Source organism: Cololabis saira, chromosome 3 (assembly GCF_033807715.1).
Source record: "Cololabis saira isolate AMF1-May2022 chromosome 3, fColSai1.1, whole genome shotgun sequence".
NCBI lineage: Eukaryota > Metazoa > Chordata > Actinopteri > Beloniformes > Belonidae > Cololabis > Cololabis saira.
Window position 1 is genome coordinate 24,587,918 of NC_084589.1, and position 22,928 is coordinate 24,610,845.

At 42.2% G+C, this 22,928-nt stretch overlaps 1 protein-coding gene across 2 annotated transcripts; it reads right to left on the reverse strand.

The window, feature by feature from the left end:
- Nucleotides 1-13,045: 13,045 nt before the first annotated feature.
- Nucleotides 13,046-20,655, reverse strand: LOC133430743 (metalloreductase STEAP4-like). Of its 2 annotated transcripts, none has more exons than XM_061716750.1 (10): nucleotides 20,256-20,655; nucleotides 19,780-19,887; nucleotides 19,601-19,671; nucleotides 19,421-19,508; nucleotides 18,384-18,662; nucleotides 18,158-18,252; nucleotides 17,946-18,056; nucleotides 15,662-15,704; nucleotides 15,408-15,572; nucleotides 13,046-13,609 (listed from the first exon to the last, which is right to left on the reverse strand). In XM_061716750.1, the coding sequence occupies exons 1-10, from the start codon at nucleotides 20,454-20,456 to the stop codon at nucleotides 13,496-13,498; spliced, it is 1,275 nt and encodes a 424-aa protein (XP_061572734.1). In that variant the 5' UTR covers nucleotides 20,457-20,655; the 3' UTR covers nucleotides 13,046-13,495. The 2 variants fall into 2 exon arrangements, with proteins under 2 accessions (XP_061572734.1, XP_061572733.1); XM_061716749.1 differs by having other exon boundaries at nucleotides 13,046-13,761.
- Nucleotides 20,656-22,928: the final 2,273 nt, after the last annotated feature.

Here is a 22,928-nt window from a genome sequence, read left to right on the forward strand (position 1 = left end):
GACTTTGGATGCTTCTTAATGATTATTTTTTAAAACAGAATCCCTTTTCTGCAACAATGACAATGACATGCATTCTACACAGACAGCACATAGTGGCTTGCTGCAGTAACTTCTCTTTTTTTAAATGCTGGTTTGGAGTTTCTATTTCCTGCTCTGAAAGGATATGACTTCTGTGTAACAGAGATAAACCTGCTTTCTTTTGAAATGTCCAAATGAACCCCAGAAAAGCTACAAGCAACATTTAAAAGATGCTATTTGAAAGGATCTGTCAAAGTATGCTGACGTAGATGCTCAGTCATCCAGATTATGATAATCCTCAAAGGTTTGAAAAGGAGGCAATTGGCGATTCTTTTTCCAAAAGAAAAGTAAAAGATTGGATGCGGATGACTCTTCCAATTGAAAAATGACCCCAAACATACCTACAAATTAATTGCAAAGTGGCTGAAAGTGAAAGTATTGGAGTGGCTATCACGAAGTAACGGACTTAGCCGTATGAAAACTTTGACAGCAGCACTGAAAAGTCCTGTAGCAACAATAAGGCACACAATTTTGACTCAGGTCCAGTAGTTCAGTCAGGAGGAATTGGCCAAAATTACTGCAAGATATTGTGATAAGCTTCATAGGTATAGTAGACTGGGCTGTAACTTCAGAATCATGTAACCCTGTAGGCATTTTTGAGGAAAAGATGGCATACAGCATTTTTTGAAAGATCAATGTGTCCCAAACCAGAATCCACCGTATGCCAAAAAAATTAGACCCCTGGTTTTCTATATTCCCACATTCAAGATGGCCACCCCATATGGTAAATTGGACTGTAAACGCTGTTGCCTATCCTGGTATAGGCTCATAGATCAAGCAATTCCTAAGTTACAATAATACTGTGTTTGGTATCATTTTAAAGGAGACATTTATAGCTCTCTTTCAAACCTAAAGTTGAACTTTTCTGACATACTTGGAGGTCAATACAGCTCCAGAAACCCCAGAGAATGTTAATTTTTCACCATTTTCGCCTATGTTATTTTTATTTGTATTAACTCTGTGACACCTAGGAATACCAGAGACATAAAAAACAAGTACAGCAATACTCACTCTCATATACAGTTTCAGAAAATGTATAATATCACCATATTATTTCTATCTTGTGGGTGATTGTGTGCTGGAATTCGTGGGCAGTTAGGCTGCTGAAATACCGCAGTCAAGCAGCGGGTGGCGAGTTGCCACAACAACGAGTTAGCGAGACAACTAGCTAACATGGATGTTGCCAGTGCAAATATATGTGGTGGTGTTCATCTCCTCTATTAAGGATGAGTAACAGTAACAATAATTTTGAAAAGATGAATCATGTGTTTAAGTTAATCAAGTCATTTAAAAAAAATATCAACCAATTTCCTGGATTAAAGTTAAAGTTAAAGTTAAAGGGTTCAGTCAGTGAGAACATCAATGATGTCCGTTTGGGCATGTTTGTCAAGGGTCTGAAAATAGAGAGACTACTGCCCACCAGAGATGCTTTGAGCTTTCATATTCAGCGCGTTCACTTCCAGAGCTTGGTCTGGCGGCAGGCCCATTTGCGGTACCCGGTACCCCCGCCCTGTGGGATATGGAGATGGAGGACAATGTGCTCATTCCTAAACTGATGTTGCTTCCTGCGATTCCAGTGAGGAACTAATGACCTGTGGTTGCACAACTGGATGCAAGACGGCCTGATGCGGTTGCAAACCAAACCCATGCACTGATTCTTGTCAGTGCCAAAAGTCAAGTGACTGTTGCATGAATATGTAGGCCTAAAGCACTGAAGACAAAAATGTTATAGCTCATCACTCACTCATCTTCTTCCGCTTATCCGTTCCCGGGTCGCGGGGGAAGCAAAGTCAGCAGGGATGCCCAGACTTTCTTCACCCCAGACACTTCCTCCAGCTCTTCCGGGGGGAGTCCGAGGCGTTCCCAGGCCAGCCGAGAGACATTGTCTCTCCAGCGTGTCCTGGGTCTTCCCCGGGGTCTCCTCCCGGAGGGACATGCCTGGAACACCTCCCTAGGGAGGCGTCCAGGAGGCATCCGGTACAGATGCCCAAGCCACCTCAGCTGACTCCTCTCAATGTGAAGGAGCAGCGGCTCGACTCCGAGCTCCTCCCGGGTGACCGAACTCCTCACCCTATCTCTAAGGGAGCGTCCAGCCACCCTGCGGAGGAAACTCATCTCGGCCGCTTGTATCCGCGATCTTGTCCTTTCGGTCACTACCCAAAGTTCATGACCATAGGTGAGGGTAGGTGCGTAGATTGACCGGTAAATCGAGAGCTTCGCCTTTCGACTCAGCTCCTTCTTCACCACGACGGTCCAGTACATCGGCCGCATAACTACGGACGCTGCACCGATCCGTCTGTCAATCTCCCGCTCCATCGTTCCCTCACGCATGAACAAGACCCTGAGATACTTGAACTCCTCCACCTGAGGCAGGACTTCTCCACCCACCCGGAGAAGGCACGCCACCCTTTCCCGATGGAGAACCATGGCCTCGATTTTGGAGGTGCTGATTTCCATCCCTGCTGCGTCGCACTCGGCCTCAAACCGCCCCAGCACATGCTGAAGGTCCCGATCCGATGAAGCCAACAGGATAACATCATCTGCAAAAAGCAGAGATGAAATCCTGAGGTTCCCAAACCGGATCCCCTCTGGCCCCTGGCTGTGCCTAGAAATCCTGTCCATAAAAATTATGAACAGGACCGGTGACAAAGGGCAGCCCTGCCGGAGTCCAACATGCACCGGGAACAAGTCTGATCTACTGCCGGCGATGAGAACCAGACTCCTGCTCCGATCATACAGAGACCGGACAGCCCTTAGTAGAGGGCCCCGGGCTCCATACTCACTGAGCACCCCCCACAGAATGGAACGAGGGACACGGTCAAATGCCTTCTCCAGATCCACAAAGCACATGTAGACTGGTTGGGCAAATTCCCATGAACCCTCGAGCACCCTGCGGAGGGTGTAGAGCTGGTCCAGTGTTCCACGACCGGGACAAAAACCGCATTGTTCCTCCTGAATCCGAGGTTCAACTATCGGCCGTATTCTCCTCTCCAGTACCCTTGCGTAGACTTTCCCGGGGAGGCTGAGAAGTGTGATCCCCCTATAGTTGGATCACATTCTCCGGTCCCCCTTTTTAAAGAGGACCACCACCCCGGTTTGCCACTCCAACGGTACTATCCCCTTCCTCCATGCAATGTCGCAGAGGCATGTCAACCAATACAGCCCTACGACATCCAGAGACTTGAGGTACTCAGGGCGAATCTCATCCACCCCCGGTGCCCTGCCACTGAGGAGCTTATGAACCACCTCAGTGACCTCGGCTTAGGTGATGGATGAGCACGCCCCAGACTCCTCACCCTCAGCTTCCTCAGTGGAAGGCATGTCAGTCGGGTTGAGGAGATCCTCGAAGTATTCCTTCCACCCTCCGACAATGTCCCCAGTCGAGGTCAACAGCTCCCCACCCACACCGTAAACGGTGCCGGCAGAGTACTGCTTCCCCCTTCTGAGGCGCCGAACGGTCCGCCAGAATTTCTTCGAGGCCGACCAAAAGTCTTCCTCCATGGCCTCCCCGAACTCCTCCCAGACCGGAGTTTTTGCCTCCCGGACCGCCCGAGCCGCGGCTCGCTTGGCCTGCCGGTACCTCTCTACTGCGTCAGGAGTCCCACCGGCCAACATAGCCCGGTAGGACTCCTTCTTCAGTCTGACGGCATCCTGTACTTCCGGTGTCCACCACCGGGTTCTAGGATTGCAGCCACGACAGGCACCGGAGACCTTGCGTCCACAACTTTGAGCCGCCGCGTCGACAATGGAGGCAGAGAACGATGTCCCCCGCCTCCCCTGGGATCCGAGAGAAGCTCGCTCGGAGGTGGGAGTTGAAGAGGGCTCAGCCAGACGTTCCCAACAGACCCTCACAATCCGTTTGGGTCTGCCCGGTCTGTCCAACCTCCTCCTCCGCCAGCGCATCCAACTCACCACCAGGTGGTGATCAGGTAACAGCTCAGCTCCTCTCTTCACCCGAGAGTCCAAGACATGCGGCCGAAGGTCAGATGAAACGAAAACAAAGTCGATCATTGACCTCCGGCCTAGGGTGTCCTGGTGCCACGTGCACTGATGGACACCCTTATGTTTGAACATGGTTTTCATTATGGACAAACTGTGACTAGCACAGAAGTCCAACAACAAAACACCGCTCAGGTTCAGATCGGGGAGGCCGTACCTCCCAATCACGCCTCTCCAGGTATCACTGTCATTGCCCACGTGAGCGTTGAAGTCCCCCAGTAGAACAATGGAGTCCCCAGTTGGAGCACTATCCAGTACTCCTCCCAGGGACCCCAAGAAGGCCGGGTACTCCCCACTGCTGTTCGGCCCGTAGGCACAAACAACAGTGAGAGACCTTTTCCCGACCCGAAGGCGCAGGGAAGTGACCCTCTCGTTCACCGGGGTGAACTCCAACACATGGCGACTGAGCTGAGGGGCTATAAACAAGCCCACACCAGCCCGCCGCCTCTCACCCTGGGCAACTCCAGAGTAGTGGAGGGTCCAGCCCCTTTCAAGGAGCTGGGTTCCAGAGCCCAAGCTAAGTGTGGAGGGGAGCCCGACTATCTCTAGCCGGTATCTCTCAACCTCACGCACAAGCTCCGGCTCCTTCCCCCCCAGCGAGGTGACATTCCATGTCCCCACTGTGAGGGTTTTGGTTCAGGGATTGGGTCGTCGAGGCACCCCGCCACGACTGCTACCCAGCCCACATGGCACCAGCTCATCACGGTCCTTCCTGCGGGTGGTGGGCCTACAGGAACGCGGGCCCACGTCGCCGTTTCGGGCTGAGCCCGGCCGGGTCCCATGGGCAAATACCCGGCCACCAGGCGCTCGCCTACGAGCCCCAACCCCAGGCCTGGCTCCAGGGAGGGGCCCCGGTGACGCCGATCCGGGCGACGTTACGGCCCTTTGTTCTTTCTCCTCCATGATTGGCGTGAACCGCTCTTAGTCTGGCCCGTCACCTAGGACCTGTTTGCCATGGGAGACCCTACCAGGGGCGTAATGCCCCCGACAACATAGCTCCTAGGATCACTCGGGCACACAAACCCCTCCACCACAGTAAGGTGGCGATTCAAGGAGGTGAAAAATGTGATTATTCAGTGACATTTTTGATGAATTAAATTGATGAAAATCACTCAGGCCTTTGAATATTGCTTACTAATAATAGTCTTTACAAAATGCTGGTCCAAAGAATGAATGGTGGTGAATGGGACTGAGCTGGTTACAGCTATTTCAAGCCTTATAATAACTTCTCACAAAGAAAAAGTATGGTTATATCATACATTTCCTGACTCGTCAAAGTCCATTGGGTATTGTGGTTGTTGTCTTTTGGGTCGTTGACATCTCTTGATCCCAGAAGATAAAATTAACTAGATAGTTTAGGCGAAAAATTGTATGGAAATGTGTGTAATTTATGGTTTAAGGAGGCCGTGTGACCTCTATGTTTGTCAGAAAAACACAACCGTGGGCTCAGATAAAAGCTGAGAAGGTCCCCTTTACATTGATACCAAACAATCATATATCTACTATTGACAAATAGGAAACTGATCACCATTTCTAACTTTAGACGACAAATCAATAGTTGTGCTAATTAATCAATAATTATGACTGAACGATAACTTTGACAGCTTAGCATACGGCAGAAATGGATTCAGCACAAAAAAATCATACAGAAACAATAGAGAAAGTGCTTTTCCTCAAAAATGCCTACCATGTTGTTTTCTAAGGGACGTTTTCAATTTTCGGCCCTGACTATAGGTAAAAGTTAGAAGAAAACAAAAACACTGAAAAAGAAAAAAAAATGTTTTCAATATTCTGAACAGCAATTGAAAAAGGAAATCCTAAGTGACACAAAATAAGTTTCCCCATCTTTACTGTCAGAAGTGTAGCCTATAAAAAAGTTTTTTGTGTCTTTTACATAGACTATTATTAAAATTGCAGCAGTAAGTAAATACAATCTGGGACAAACAGCACAATACAGCCTTTTTTTTTTTTTTAGGAAAATCAATCAGGACTTTCAAATTAAAGCAGCATGATGGCTGCGTGGTTACCACTGTTCCCTCACAGCAAGAAGGTTCCTGGTTTCCCCCGGGCTGCAGGAGTTTTTTGTGTGGAGTTTGCATGCTATCCTCATGCTTTCATAGATAATTCGGTTTCCGCCCAAAACATGTATGTTAGGTTGATAAAGGATTTTAAATTGCCTGTATGTGTGTGAGCATGTATAGTTGTTTGTCTATATACGTGGACAGTGCAGGACTAGGACAAAAAGTCTGACCGGGATTAATACACTCACTCAAGCCCCTACTCATACTCTGCACACATATGCTCACACTTTAGCAGGTGCTGCATAGAGCCACGAATCCATGCACACACATATGGGTAAGTAACAGTGTTGGGAATAGCGGCGTTAAAAATAGCGTCGTTACTAACGCCGTTATTTTTTCCCAGTAACGGGGTAATCTAACTAATTACTATTTCAAACGTTACAACACCATTACTGACAGTGAAATGTGGCGCATTACTATATACTGATATGATAGCTAATTGCTGACCTGACTCACTCCACTCCAGTCCATGACTGTATATTGTTAAACTGTTTACTTTTTGTTTTGAAGAAAATACTTGAAGTAGGCCTACAGTATGTGCCAGTTGTCTGTAGCTGTGTGATAGTTTCACTTATTGATTGTACCGTGCAAGGACTTTAAAGCACTTTATTGTTTAACTAATTTAAATGAAGTACCGTCTATGCTGTTCTACTCTATGCCACTGGCCTTTGAAAATCTTTGAAATATTTGAACTTTTTTAGAAAAAGTAACGCAATAGTTACTTTACCTGGTAACTAATTACTTTTATGAAGGAGTAATTCCGAGTAATTCATCTTTATAACTACTGGACTGTCCACCAGTACATGTTTATAACTACTGGACCGTCCACCAGTACATATTCATAACTGGACTGTCCTCCAGTTTGTCTTTATAACTACTCGACTGTCCACTGTTACATATTCATAACTGGACTGTCTTCCAGTTTGTCTTCATAACTACTGGACTGTCCTCCATCTGAAGCACTTGCATTATGTCCAGCTTTGCAACAAACACACAGAAGCACATATTCCGTATGAATTTGTGAACAGAAACCTCACACGTCAAATGCATTTAACCAGCAAGGATAAAAAGTTACGATCACATAATTTACAACAAAACTAGATAAACACAATGATAAACTGATTAAACCCAAAGTTCTCTCATATGCATTTAAAGTGGATTAAGAAAATCATCTTTACTGGCACAGTTTTACTTTTCTTTTCTGTGTTGGACAGGATCATCATTCCTGTATATAAATCTGGTGACAAAAATGACAGAGAAAATTATCGCCCCATATCAAACCTACATTTTCCAAAATACTGGAGAGAGTTGTTTACAATAGACTGAGTGATTATCTTAATAAATTAAATATAATTACACCATCTCAGTATGGATTCAGAAAAAAAGCACTACCTGTATGGCTGTAAACGATGCACTAGATAAAGGAGAATATGGCGTTGGTGTGTTTCTGGACCTCTCAAAGGCCGTTGATACCATCGATCATAACATACTGCTAAACAAATTGACCCACTACGGGATCAGAGGCACAGCTCTTAAATGGTTCACTAGTTACCTTTCACAGAGACAACAATATGTACACATCCATGACAACAAATCTCAATATAGACACATCAAATATGGGGTTCCTCAGGGTTCTATTTTAGGGCCTTTACTCTTTATTATTTATACAAATGATCTGGTCAACTGCTCAAAGGTCTTCCAAAAAATCATTTTTGCTGATGATACAAACCTTTTTATATCACATAAAAACATGAATGAACTCCAAGACCTCCTTAATAATGAGCTCTCTAAAGTGGACATTTGGTTTAAAGTAAATAAACTCTCTCTTAATATTAAGAAAACAAATTATATATTATTTTGTTTCAATAAAAAACGAATAAATATGGAAGATTTGGCCTTTCAGATCGTAATAAATGATGAAGAAATAAATAGAGTAAACTCTACAAAGTTCCTTGGGGTCCTCATTGATGACTGTCTAAATTTTAAATGTCATATAGATCACCTTGTGGAAAAACTAAATATGTCGGTCTGTTTTTCAAACTGAGACACCTGCTTCCACGCTCTGCCCTTCTCACTCTTTATAAAACCTTGTTTGAACTTAATTTAAATTACTGCAATATTATTTGGTGTAATACCTACCCCAGTCATCTAAAAAAATTTGAAGTTTTACAGAAAAAAAATATTCGTGCCATCTCTTGGACTGAATTTAATTCACCTACTCGTCACCTGTTTGCCCACTATGGTATTCTTCGCCTCAAAGAATATAACTACTTCCATAATGCATGTACAATATATCAGGTGGTCTCAGGTTTGAATCCCAGACTAACTCAACTCATCCCAATCTCCGTTCCCCAGCACACCCACAAAACTAGACACAAACACCTTATTATAGGGAAAAAACATAAACTTGTGGGAACAAGTCTGAGTGTTGTGTGTCGGGGACCACAGATTTGGAATGAGCTGAATGATAGCCTTAAAAAGTCACAGTCCATCTCCATATTCAAACGCCAGTTAAAGAAACAATTGTTAAGCTCATATATATAAATGTACACTCCGGGATCACAAAATGTTTCATGTTAAGTGTTTGTAATGCGATATGTTGTATGTAAGTGGTAGTCTAGTATAATGTGCATGTTGTTTTGTTTTGTGTGTATTAAGTGCAAGTGTATGTATGTATTCCTGCCTACTGTAATTATGTTAATTGGCTCCTACCATAAGCTTTTGATAGCTTCTCCAGGAGACCAATTCACACGTGTGAGTGTGAATAAATCAAATCAAATACAGTAAATCAAATCAGGGACAGATGTGGACAATATAACCTACCGGTATGTGGACAGACTGGTATGGCAAAGCAGCCCAAGTATTAAAATATCAACCGTCAGTTTAACATAATACATACAGTATACATAAATGTTTAAATGTTGAGCAGCACAGTGGCTTGGTGGTTAGCACTGTTGCCTCACAGCGAGATGGTTCCCGCTTGCGTGGGTTCCCTCCAGCTACTTCGGCTTCCTCCCACAGTCCAAAAACATGCATAGTAGGTTAACTGATGATTATAAATTGCCTGTAGGTGTGAGTGTGAGTATGTCTGGTAAGGTTGTTTGTATATATGTGGCCCTGCGATGGACTGGCAACCTGTCCAGGGTGAACCCCTGCCTCTCGCCTATAATTAGCTGGGATAGGCTCCAGCAGACCCCCGTGACCCTGCAAAGGATAAAGCGGGTACGGAAAATGGATGGATGTTTAGATGTTATACAAGGAAGCCCAAAATAAGACATACTGTATATCAATGGTTGGGTTATCCATTTGTAGTTTTATGTTTGGGTTGATGTGAGGTTTAACAATATAGCAACCACTGCAACGTTTAAAATAGAATAACATTTTGCCCCAAGCTCATTATTACAGCTACATAAAAAGCCCATGGAGACTCTCAACAGTGATCACCATGCTATTGTCAGATAAAGGTTTGCAGCTTGTAACACACACTTGTCTCCCCTGTATCTTAACTTACGTGATGTCGCGAGGGACTGAACACCGCTGCTGTTGGAGGCTTTGAAACAGACATTTTTGGCCTTTGCAGGCCTCCTCTTCTAGAGCCTTCTTTTTTTCTTAAAAAGGTGTCTCTCGGCCCCCCCTCCTCTTTTTTTTGAATCCATTACGACCAATGCCACCAGATCTTGCCTCCGCGTGATTTCATGTTGATCAGTTTGAAAATAAAACTTTGTAAATTTGACGAATCGCAGCAACTAGTGAGACCTAATGAACACAAATCACTTTATATGTGGGCAGTGCCAGTTTCTCCAGGCCAATCAGCTTCACCATTGTATTTCACTGTGTGTGTGTGTGTGTGTGTGTGTGTGTGTGTGTGTGTGTGTGTGTGTGTGTGTGTGTGTGTGTGTGTGTGTGTGTGTGTGTGTGTGTGTGTGTGTGTGTGTGTGTGTGTGTGTGTGTGTGGCCCTACAATAGACCGGCGACCTGTCCATGGTGTACCCGTGCCTTTCGTCTGTAATCTGTAATAAGCTAAAACGGATCCAGCAGACTCCCGTGACCATGTACAGGATTAAGCGGGTATAGAAAATGGATGGATGGAGAACCAATTAATTGGGAGTCTGTAATTCTACAATCACAAAAACTACTCACAAGTGGAAACATACAAGACCGTTGCAAATCTTTAAAAAAGGGCATATGCTCCAACGATTTCTCCCAAAGGTTCAAATTAACTGCATGAAAAAATTCTAAGTGACAATTTATTGTTTTGTCTCATTATGTTGCTATGCAACCAATTTTATTAATCAACAACTTTTCCTGAAGACAAAATGATTGGCAGCAATGGGTGTGGTCAGCCTTCATGAGAAGTTTGCCTTCGGGGCTTTGTGCCACGAAGCCTTCCCAGGCAGAAATCTTTTCTGGCAGAAACCTTCCTGAGAAAGCTGTATGCCAGAAGGGTTTCAGTGCCAGGGTGAATTTCCTGGCAAAAAGACACAAAGGCAGACTTCACTCTTGTGTGTATTTCCAGAGAGAAAACAATGTCATCTCAACATGTCTTTTTATAAGAGCTGAAAGTTTTGAATATGCATCACTTGTTCTATTTGAGTAATTTCTCTCCTGATTTGGTCAATTTTATATCAGCTGTATTAAAATGGTATGGACAGACGTGAACGTTTTCATTTGAGTCTCTTAAAATGGGGAGAATGGAAGATTCTCTCCATTGGAATGGAAGACAATTAAGGAAGTTGTTTTTTGTTTGTTTTTTAAAAAAACTGAAAATAGTTTAAAACATTTTATTTGTTTATTAAAAAGAAATCCTGTACAGCATATATATATATATATATATATATATATATATATATATATATATATATATATATATATATATATATATATATATATATATATATATATATATATATATATATTTGGGGTGTAACGGTATTTGTATTCGTCGCGTCACGGTACGGGCGTCACAGTTCGGTGCACGCAGTCATACGGCGAATACGTCTGACTGAGTTAAAAAAAAAAAATGGAAAATCAATGTCTGAGTCAGTCCCCAGGTGGCGGTAATGCGCCTAAAAGCTGCCAGCAACAGCCATTACGGAAAAAGAAGAAGACGAAGAAGAAGAAGATGCAACAAACAGATGCAACAAACTGAAGAAGAAAGTTAGAAGAAGAAGAAAGTCGCATGGCAAGTGTAGAAAGAGAGCTAGAGGATGCTTCGTTTAAATCAGGAGTGTGGGAACACTTTGGGTTCCCAGTGGAATATTACAGTGATGGAATGCGAGTGGAATACTGTGTGTCGGCGTTGTTTCACATCTGTGCGATACGTTAGTGGAAACACATCGAACATGCTAACGCATGTAAGACGGCATCACCCCGATATGCCCATAACCGGAGGTAGGAAAAACAAAACAGGTGCCCAACAACTTATCCCCGCTGCTTTTAAGCAGCGTCTAGATGTGAAAGCAGACAGGGCCAAAGACATTACCGAAGCAATTAGCGTGTACATTTCAAAATCTATGCGCCCATATGCAGTAGTAGAGGAGCCCGGCCAGACTTCCTTCTCCAAAGAAACCTCCTCCAACTCTTCCAGTGGAGTACTGAGGCATTTCCAAAACCCCTGAGTGATGACATCTCTCCCCAGAAGTGACCAGGGCCCTTCTAACCAGATGCTTGAACCACCTCTCATGTGGAAGAGTGGCTACTCCTTGAATCCCTTCAAAATAGCAAAGCAGTTTACCTTATCTCTAAGAGGAAGTGGGTTTCAGCTGAAACCCACAGTTTCAGATATGAAGGTGCTGACTCTCAACACCACTGCTTCGAAATCAGCTGTAAACCACAACAGCGCCAGGTGAAGATCACAACTTGATGGAACCAGCAAGAACACATAATTCCCAAAAAGAAGACTTGTAATCCTGAGGCCATCAAAACAGATACCCTCTGACCTGTTGTCGCCAGACGTTTTGTCCATTAAGGTTGTGGACAAAATCAGTGACAAAACTCAGCCATGATGGAGTCCAACTCCCTCTCAAAATTATTTGGACGTATTACCAGTGATGCGGATTGAACCCGTTCTGTTTCCAAAAGGACTGAATGGAGTCTTATTTCAATTATAAATAAATAATTAAAGCTGCAAGCAGTGATGAACGGGCCCTCGCGTGTGCAATTTTCACCAATAAAAGTCAAGGACTCAAAACCGAGTCCGATGACACCACCCACAACTCTCTATATCAAACCAATCAAAAGTTATGGCAGAAAATAGGAACCATCAAATATCGACCAATCAGAAGAAGGGGCGGGGCTAATTCATGCCAATGAAGGTCAAGTACTCAAAACCGAGTCCGATGACACCACCCACGACTCTCTATGTCAAACCATTCAAAAGTTATGGCAGAAAATAGGGACTATCAAATATCGACCAACCAGATGAAGGGGGGCGCGCTTTTTGCCGTCTATCGTTGCCACGGTAACGCTTTTGACTGAGAAAAGTAATACGCACCGTTGCAGGATCGAGACGCACATTTTGATGTATAACACACCTGGGTGTACGTTACAGTTCGGGCGAAGAAACGGTCGAAGGAATGGCATAAATTGCTTCAAAATTACAGTATTAACTCAAAATGGCCGACTTCCTGTTCGGTTTCGGCCATGGTGCCAAGAGACTTTTATTTAAGTTGCGACATGATACAAGTGTGTACCGATTTTCGTGCATGTACGTCAAACCGTATTGTGGGGCTTAAGGGACGTAGTTTTCTAGGGGGCGCTGTTGAGCCATTAGGCCACGCCCATTAATGCAAACCATTAAATATAAAATTTTTCGCCAGGCCTGGCTTGTCGATTGGACATCCAGACAGAGATATGGTAGGAAAAAGAGACAATGTTGTTCAGGGTTACACAAATCTTTTTATTGAATAATATTTCACAGTATGTCCATTCATGCAGATTTTTTTTTTTAAAGACATTTTTTTTTTTTTTTTTTTTAATCAGATCAACATGATTCTGCAACTTTCAGTTGACAAATATAGAAAAAGCTGTCACAAGTCATTTTAATAGAAAATACAACAAAACCCCTTTTTGATATTTGAGGCAAACCTGTAACACTACACATACAAAAATGTCAGAATTACATGTCAAAAGAGGAAAAAGCTGAAGATATTAAAGCAAATTGAGACTGCATTAAATGCAGACTAGATGCCTTAACATGCCAGAACTTGTGCTTATGGGATTTATTTTGGACTTTGCTCTTTTGCAAAATAATGTAGCCATGGGTATAAGACACGAAAAGGACACTTAAGAGACAAGTAACCCCACCACTGTGTGTGGGCACACCATCAAATATGTGTTTACAGTCCTACGTTAGCAGTGTTTTCCTGCTGACATCTTCGGGATTGGCCCTCTCCCAGCCCTGTCGAATGCGGATGAGGCTTCTGTCCACACATGGCAGAAGGAGCAGAAGTCTGAGCACCAGCACCACAGTGGGCAACACCAAACAGAGCATGTAGCCAGGAGGAGTGTACCATTTGTAGGAGGAGACGTAAAGGAATCGGTTCCAGCCATACAGGTAAGTGTGAAAGGTACAGAAGAACAATGTCAGGTATCCCAGCTTGGACTGGAAGACAAAAGAAGAACCAAATCCATCTAAATAAACTTTACACACTCTTGATAAATACTTACACAGAAAACTGATTTAATTATCTACCTTTAAAAAGATAACTTATACAGTAATATTACCAAAAGTTGATCCTCAAATACTAGTAGGAAGAACTTCCTCAAAATATTTTGAAGAGCTTTCCAGGTTTGGTGCAGTTTACTGACCTTTACAAAGACAAGATTTTAATACATGCACAGTCGCTAATATCTTTGTGCACAGAGGTTTTTATTGCAACGATCCAACTTTTGTCCCTGTGTGCGTATACTGTACATACATCACACAAAAAGTGTGTGTGTGTGTGTGTGTGTGTGTGTGTGTGTGTGTGTGTGTGTGTGTGTGTGTGTGTGTGTGTGTGTGTGTGTGTGTGTGTGTGTGTGTGTGTGTGTGCACTCGCGCTTGCGTGTGCAAAGATAATGAAAAAAAATGACTGTGGCCCAGCATAATGTATGCCCCTGAATTACATTTGATGAATAACTTAACATTTAAAGTGCTGCAGTAATTTGGGTTGGGGTTAGGGGGGAGGGGTGGAGTGAGAAAATTAGCATGAGATGACCCAGATACATTTATGAATGAGTTTGTCTGATTTTTTTTCTGACTGGTCATTGTAGAAAGAAAGCCCAGCATCTTTATCTGTCCACATAAGATGATCACAGAAACCTAGCCAGGGAAAAAGGCAAATACCAATCAAATATTTTCAGCAGAAATTCTACCAACTGGAATCTGAAATGGTATCTGGTCCTTCCCATATATGACCCATACGCCCACATATGGTCCCATAGTTGAAGCTCTGATCAGTCCCTTTTTTTTAAATATATATTTGTATCCCCGATTTTTTCCTATTTCTTGTCACCCAGTGCTCCTCCCTACGTCTGTCCTGGGCATTACTCTTCCTCTGCCAACCCCAGGAGGGCCCTGCACTGAGCTCAAGTCTCCTTCTTAACTTGTGGAGTGAGCAGGTCGCTTCTTTTCACCAGACAGGGTGGGGCTTTTCTGGCCGGACATAGCGCGTTATTGCAGCCAGATCCTGCCCACCCCATCGGGCACAAACTGAACAGTCCTGATCAGCTGCAACTTAAATCCAGGTTCTTGAACAACCCCATGATGATCGTAGCAAACAGGTTTAGCCCATTTCTATAATTTTCCACAATATTTGAAGTTAAGCAGTCTAAGGCATAAACAGTCCCAAGTAGAATGGTGGTGCTTAAAAATTGTTTATGGTGCACTTTAAAATTTGTGCAGTAAAGTAACCACCACATTTTATGTTGGTCGTCCCTCTAATCATTTAACCTTTCAAAGTCACAGTTTAGTGGTGAGATAAACATTTCATTTCTAAATAATCTTCACAATTTTAGAGAAGGACTCAGAGGGTGGTTCAGGAGGGTGACACATGAATGGAAGTATTGTGTGTGCCAGTACTCTGATTCAGTTCCTGTGAGGTTGCAACATTTGTGTTTGACCACTGAAAACTTCCACTATGTCGACAAAAACACTTTTGGCTTACAGTTTTTTTATCAGTCCAGAAAAGTGAGTGTGAAAGACTTTGACTCATACTGTATTTCAGTTGGCCTATTCTAAATGAATCAAGCAAACATGCCAGTATGCACCTGAATGAAGCTGAACTCTCTCCAGCTGAGAGCATTGCTGACGGAAGGCAGGGAGCTTATTCCCAACAGGAGATACAGGCCAAATCCCAGAATCCCCATCGAGTAGTAAGAGTCCGTCCGCCAAGCCACGGTGGTGTCAAACTCAGAAGTTTTGTTCTCTTTGATCTTAAAATGGTAGTAAACAAATTTAGAGAAATGCTTGTTCATTATTGACCTTATAATGACAAATGGAAGCTACTAATCAACTGCCTTACTTTTGAGATTGTACTTGCTCCAATCTTGTATCTCACATAATATCTGGGAAGAAACATAAAACAGATTAGAACAAAAATTGCCTGAAAAATTCTGATAGCGACGACTATTGCAATTCTTAGACAATGACCATGTGATTAAATGTAGGAATACTTCACATATTGGCCGTTTTAATCATTAAATATGTGCTTATTTCATTGCAGTTCATTTTGGGTATGTTTCTTTGTGTCTACCAATTCAGTATCTTCAAGATCAGTTTCCTTCATTCATTCAGGTGGACTACCTTATTTTTATAGTTTTAACTTTTTAGCTACATGTGATAAGTCCAGCACTTTGTCTGAAGATAGTTGGGATATGCTCCAGCAGATCCCTGTCATCCTAAAAAGGAGGAACTAGGTATAGATAATGGAGGGATGCATGGATGGATAGAAACTGCAACTGCCTTACCAAGTTTTAAGGCTGGCAGTGTTTTCATACATTAGGCTATTTGGAAATGTAAATCTTCCAATATGAAACAACAGCCTTCTAAGGTCATTTAAATATCAGGATAGAAAGTACATACAGTATATATACCAGATACAGTAGTTCAGTGCATTAACACAATTGTATGCAGCATCAGCAGCCAAAAATGTGCTGGTATGTTTCTATAATAGCTCCAACATGAACTAAACAATAAAACTTTTGATTGTATTATGTGTTTTCAAGTGATTAACTTTCAAATGATTAACAGGATGACAAGGCAATAAAAATAATGCAACTATAAAAGCAGACAGCTTGCTTGAAACAGTGTGCAATATGTAGTTCTATGAAATGGTCAAATAGTCTCTAACTTTTAAAAGAAGAAAAAAGCAGTTGTCACCAACTACTGTTTTTTCATCTGTTCTTCTTAACAACAGTGGCCTTCTTATTGACTTTACTGGTAACGCTGGTATGGAACCCAAACTGTGAAACACACAAAAGCTACTACTAAAGGATTAACACATTAAAAAGCTCTCTTAAGACCTGCTTTATGATTTTTTTTTCTTTTTAGGCTATAGTAACAAAGTAATGCATCCCCTTCTCTGTCTCTACATTTCAGTTGCACCTGGTAAAAAAGATCCATTTGAATAGGCCCTAAAGACAATACTCAGGCAACGACAAAATCTGATTTACACAAGTGTAAGGGGACCAAGTCTTTAGATGTAGAAGAGAACAGCAGTTTATAATTTTTGTACTGTAGAGATAAAATAAAATATTAAGGCAATGTTGGCAAAGGTCATAACAGCCAATCAGAGTAATTTATCTCACTGAAAGAACTGGTCCATTTTAATGCTTACTGCATTTTTACTTATCTAACGTTTTACTGATTTTTCGTGGAAGCAAACGTACAAAAAAAATTAAAAATAGCAAAAACTTCAGTAAAGTCAATGTATCCCTGTATCAGATGCTGCAATGATTCCCAGTCAACATTTGTTTACATAATAGTTGAAAATATTTGCTATTATTATTTTATTATTTATTTTTTATTATTTATAAAAGACCCTCAAGGGACCAAGGGGGTCCAATTTAGTGGCCTATAATTACATCCCTGGTTTTTGTGGATGATGTAGTCCTGCTGAAATCATCAGAAGTCTTTGGCTCACAATGGAGCTGTTTGCAGCAGAGTGTGAAGAAGCAGGGGTGAGAAATGGCACCTCCAAATCTAAGACCATGGTTCTAGTTGGAAAAGACTGGATTGTGAGTGAGGTGCTGCCTCAAGTAAAGGAAGTATATTGGGGTCTTGCTCACAACTGAGAGAAGAATAGAGATTGACCGGCAGATAGTGCGCCCTCTGCAGTGAAGCAGACTCCTATGTTGAAGTAACAGCAAAGCCAAAAGGCAAGGCCCAGTCATCGTCAGTCTATGTTCGTACCTTCGCCTACGGTCATGAATAGTGGGTAGTGACCGAAAGGTTGGGAATACAAGTGGTTGAAATGAGTTTCGTTTTCCTGGTGATTGGATCCTTCCTTACAAATGACGTGAGAGTTCAGTCATTTGGGAGGGACTTGGAGTATTCAATTAAGTGCATTCATTATTTTAGCTACTAAGTGTCATGATAGGTTAAACCTTACATTATTTTATCAAGAAAATCCATGAGATGAATTTGGAAGTTCGAGATTAAATGAGCTGACATGAAAAGACCCAAAAGACAGATAATACACAAGGGGGCGAGAAATGGGATGCTTTATCAGCAGAAAAGGTTTCAATTAAAAGATAAAAGACAGTGATTAGAAGACAAATGTCTTGTGGAGTGCAGTTCTGGCCTACCTTATAGGAATGATAAGGGTGTAAAGCACGTGCAGGAAAGCAAAGGCAAGAGCTAGCAGACCCAGCTGTTTCCTGCACAGCATCCAGCGATCCAACCAGTCAGGAAAACGCCTGAAATGAACATGAATTTGGTGTAATAGTGTAATAAGTGTAATACGTTTGACATTGTGAACATCTGCCCAAACATTACACATCAGTAATGAGGTTCTGACTTGTATTTGGTTCCTCTGTGTAGCTGAAGGAAGGCTGCTATGAGTCCAGGCAGGTAACAGAGAGACAGCATAATGAGAGACACAATGGGAAACACCTGAAAAAGTGATGGTATAGCAAAGAAGAATTATTAATATAATTTAAGAATCTAGCTTCCGTGAATGACAATTAAAGGTTCATGTTGCTAATAAGAATGTGTTAATTTCCAAGATGATGATCTCTCTTCACCTTGTTAGCCAGGGAAACCATTATTCTGAAAGAGATATCTTTCTCTTGTACAACGTATGCATAGACGACATCTCTGATGACAAGATAGAAGAAGAAGGTGGCCGTGAGGCCAATGGCCAGGGCTATGGGCAGCCTCCATTCTGGGAAAAGCTGCAGAGGAAAGTCTTCCAGTTCAGTGGCTGCAGACAGGGATCCTCTATCCAGAACGCTGAAGCCCAGTTTGGTAGCTGCCTCCGTCACTAGCTGCTTGGCCTCCGTATTGTTCCCACACAGGTACACCTGGAGCATGAAAACATTTAATGTTTTCACGCAGTAAAAATGGCTCATATGAGATGTATACTGTATGTCTTTGTCTTTTTAATATTTTTGCATATGCATGTGCTCTCACAATAACGAAAGAATGCTTTTTGACTCTAGAGAACTGAGCAGCACAAACAAATTGTAGCTTTCTGTAAGAAATTCTAAATTTAGTTAAAGAAAGCAGGTATAAACCTGCAACAGCCTCAGCCAATACCTTTGTGATGTTACCTATTGTGCTCCAAATATACAACACACTACAATACAAAAACATGCATACTCCTGTGTGCTTTTTTCATTCTCCTCTGGGAATACGCAACAAGCTCGACACGAAACAGAAAACCCCACATATGGCGTAGCTTTGCACTACAAAGAGAGCTAGTAAAACATGTGACGGGAAGCTGAGATCTAAGACAGACTGTGGAGTTAATTGATTCAAAGATACATCATAGATGGCACTCACGAACTGACTCATTGAAGTTGGTTTCTTTTACTCAGATTTAGTTTGATGAAAACTTCAAAATGAGTAAATGATATAATTAAGGCTGAAATGCTTTCTTCTCACAAATAGATTATTTCTAACTTGTTGGGCAGTAGCCACTTTGATTGGGTTTCTGCAGTGAGATAAAAATCTGACAGTTTATCTGAATCAAGATCAGTCATGAAAGTAGAGGAAAAGAGATGCATTCCTTACATTTCATTTTCCACTCCAGAGAATCCCAAGAAAACAGTTTCAGTACCTGTCTATTGGCGTCTGAGGGTCCGTTCTGAAGGGCCCAGGCAGACAGCGTGTTAAAAGATTTCACTACATGTGCTCCAGGAACTAGCCTGGATGGTTAAAAAAAAAACAAAAAAAAAAACGTATCCATTAAATGTCCCATCATTTTAGATTATTACATTACCGCCCAATAGTTACTTACCTCTGCAGATACTCTGCATTGGCTTCTGGGTATTGATTCTTCTTGAGATTATTGCTGACATCCACCAGCACCTTCGAATCAATTAAATCAGAAAAGTGGATGCAAAGTTAGAAATGAGCAGACTTGTGTGTTTTACAGAGGCACACATAAAACTGCAAGATAACAACACAACAAGATACCTTTCCTCTCAGCTGAGGTGCAAGTGTTTCCAGAAAGTTGTAGTGGTCTCTGTGAACACAAATAAAGACCAGATTGGCTGTCTGGGCTGCAGCTTCATGGCTCATCACCTGCACAACACACAAAGACACAACTCTTGTCATACACAGGCATTAAATACACCAGCGCATCCACTTACGGCTTACTCAGAGATACTAGGTGCAGTTCAGATGTTGGATGAAACATGAAACCAAAACACTTCAGAATGTGTCACATTAGAGGCACACTTCAACACACCAAATGTTATCAGTTACCTTGCTTGAGTAGTTAAAAGCTTCGTAACAAGCATTTTATTTTCTCCCAGCTCTAGAAACACGTTCAGACTTTCATCAACACATTTATCTCTGAGTTGGTTTAGGATTGTGCTGCGTAACATCAACAACAGAAACAGTGTAGAAAAGGTTGTATTCAAGGGTTTCTCAAATAACTATCAAATTACCTGTGTTCCTGATGGCAAAGGACCACAACTGTGAGGTCTGCGACTGCCGTACACCACTTTGTAGCCACTCTGCAGGAGACGCTGGCCCAAAGAGCGCCCGAAGTCCCCCGTCCCAAAGATGCACAACACCTCCTGTTTGGGAGAAGCTGGCATGCTCACAGAACACAGCGGCACACACTCTAGCTTCACCTCCTCTGACATTCTCCCTGAGTCCGTCAGCCGACGTGGCTACACTCTGACGCAAAATATATCCAGCAGTTTGGAAAGAACAAAACAGAGTAACAGCCAAGTTTTTTTTCCCACACAGTGCAGCTGGATTCCCTCGTGACTCAGTTACATGTCCAGACTGAGAACACTTTTTAGAAACTTACTGAGTTCAACTGAACAGCTCTTCTTGGTGTCTCTGGAAAACTGGCAGTTTTTGTATTGGCCCATCCCCTCCCATTTTAGGTTGGGCTCAGGGGAGAGTCTGTTTAAACTGGGAAACTCCATGGATAGAGGTGGGAGGCCTGTGCGGAAGTGTGTGAGAGTCGCTATGCTGTCAATATGAAACTCTGTGTCTGTTTGTCTTTCTGGGACTGTTTGTGTTTGGTTTGGAAATACTGCGGCAAGGTTTCAAGTCTTGTTTCGGGAAATCAATGAATTATCTGTGACAGATTATGCAAAACTGGAAACACTCGAATGTGTGACAGCTTGCCAAAGTACTGTGGTTTTCCCTGTTTTTACAAATCACTACTATAAATACATAAATCCATCATGCACAGTAGGTGAAAGTCACAGTTCATTTTAGGCTCAAATGTTGGAGAGATTCTGTATTTTCCTAATCAGAGAATAAAAATCAAATCTCTGAAAAATGTTCACCCCTTGAAGTATCCAGATTTTAACTCTGACAGACAAGAAAAAAAATATCATTATCTTTCATCACAGTTGAAAGGCAGTAAGGCTGAGCTCTCTACAAACAAACTATTTGGGCCAATTCCAGGTCACAGTACACAAACAGTGTGCTGGTATGTTCCCAACCCCCCTCCTATCTATTACCGCACAGTCTATTTTGCAACCTAGAAATTCCCAATCCATCAAACAAGTGCATAATTACTTTGACAGGAGGACCAAACAAATAGTACACAATTTATTAAAAAGAGGTTATTTGTGGTGGTCTTGGAGTAATATAAGTCAATCTTTATAATCAGTTGGTAATGCATTGGTCAGCAGAGGTGCTCGCTGATTCATGGTGTTTGCAGACAAACCCTCCATTAACAGTATAATCTGTGCTTGTGCGTTGTGCTTGTGAGTAATTAGTGTTCTTAGCCTTGTAACTGAAGTTAGCCTCTGACTGGACCTTTCTTCTTTTCCCACAGTTCCAAAATAGTTCCACTTGACAGGGTTGAGGTGAACCACAGGCCAAGTGGCCTGTCCTAAACTGTAATTAACCCCTCTGTTTTGCTGCAGTGTGCATCTCTGTTAGGATGTGTGTGCATGGGAGACAAGCCTAATGTTTTGTTGTTTTTTTGTTTGCTTCCACCACCATGTATTATGCACAGAAGCAATACTATGAATGAAAATCCTCGTGGGTTTGGTTTTGTAGGCAATAATAAGCCTCAGACTTAATCTTACAACCAAAATAATAATATAAAATGAAATATAAAAATAAAAAATTCTATGAATTAATATAAATCAAGCAGGACGGAATCATGTGACGTGGTGATGTTGTTCTCTTCCATATCAATCTCCATACCAACAACCTCATCTAAGTGACACTGAGTTTCTTGGCCCTGAAGCTAACCTCAAAGATCAGCTAGAAAAAGCCCAGGCACAAAACAGATCTCAACCTTAGTGAGGACAACAGCTGCAGTCCATTACTTGTGAGATACAACCTCAGCAATTAAGCCTAAAAAAGTGTGGGAGTCTTCTGATAATCAAAACAAAAGTGAATGTAGGCAGCAATCACACAGAAAAAGTCAAGGATAGAAAAACGCACTCTCAGGCAAGTGTGATGATTGGACTGTCCAGTGTTCCCAGGGCTACAGCCATTACCATGATTAGCTTTACATTGCGCAGTATCTGATTGTATAAGCAAAATGCAGGGTGCATTAGAGCCAGAAGTCTAGACTAATGAATTCTGCTGCATAAAATGAGGCCCAGCAATGCAGTAAAGTCCTGCTTTCCCTTACAAATCACTGACAGGTGAATTGATTTATGTTGATTATCTTGTTAGGATGACACCTCTCAAGGGGTTGGATATTTTAGGCTGCAAGTAACTTCTTTATCTTGATGCACTGGAAATAAGGAAATAGGCAGGCCCTTAGGAACTGAGTAACCTGACATGGGCTACATCATCTCCAAAACTACACTTTCCGTAGGCTAGTCTGAATATTCAATGATTAGTGCCTGTCAAAATAGTGAACTGACAAAGAGATTCATGGGTGCTCAAGATGCACATACAAAGAAGAAGTTGTACCATGTGATCCTATACCAAAATAACCACTGTAGCTCAGTGAAAGTCTTAAAGAGCTTTAATATCAAGCATTGCATTATGCATTTATTTATTTAGAGCAATACTAGATATTTCAAAATTAATACTTTTGAAGCTACTTTAAATGGATTGTCTGAAAAATAGTCTCTCCACACTCTCTTCGCGTGCTGCACAAGCGATGTTACAGTTGGTTGTGAACG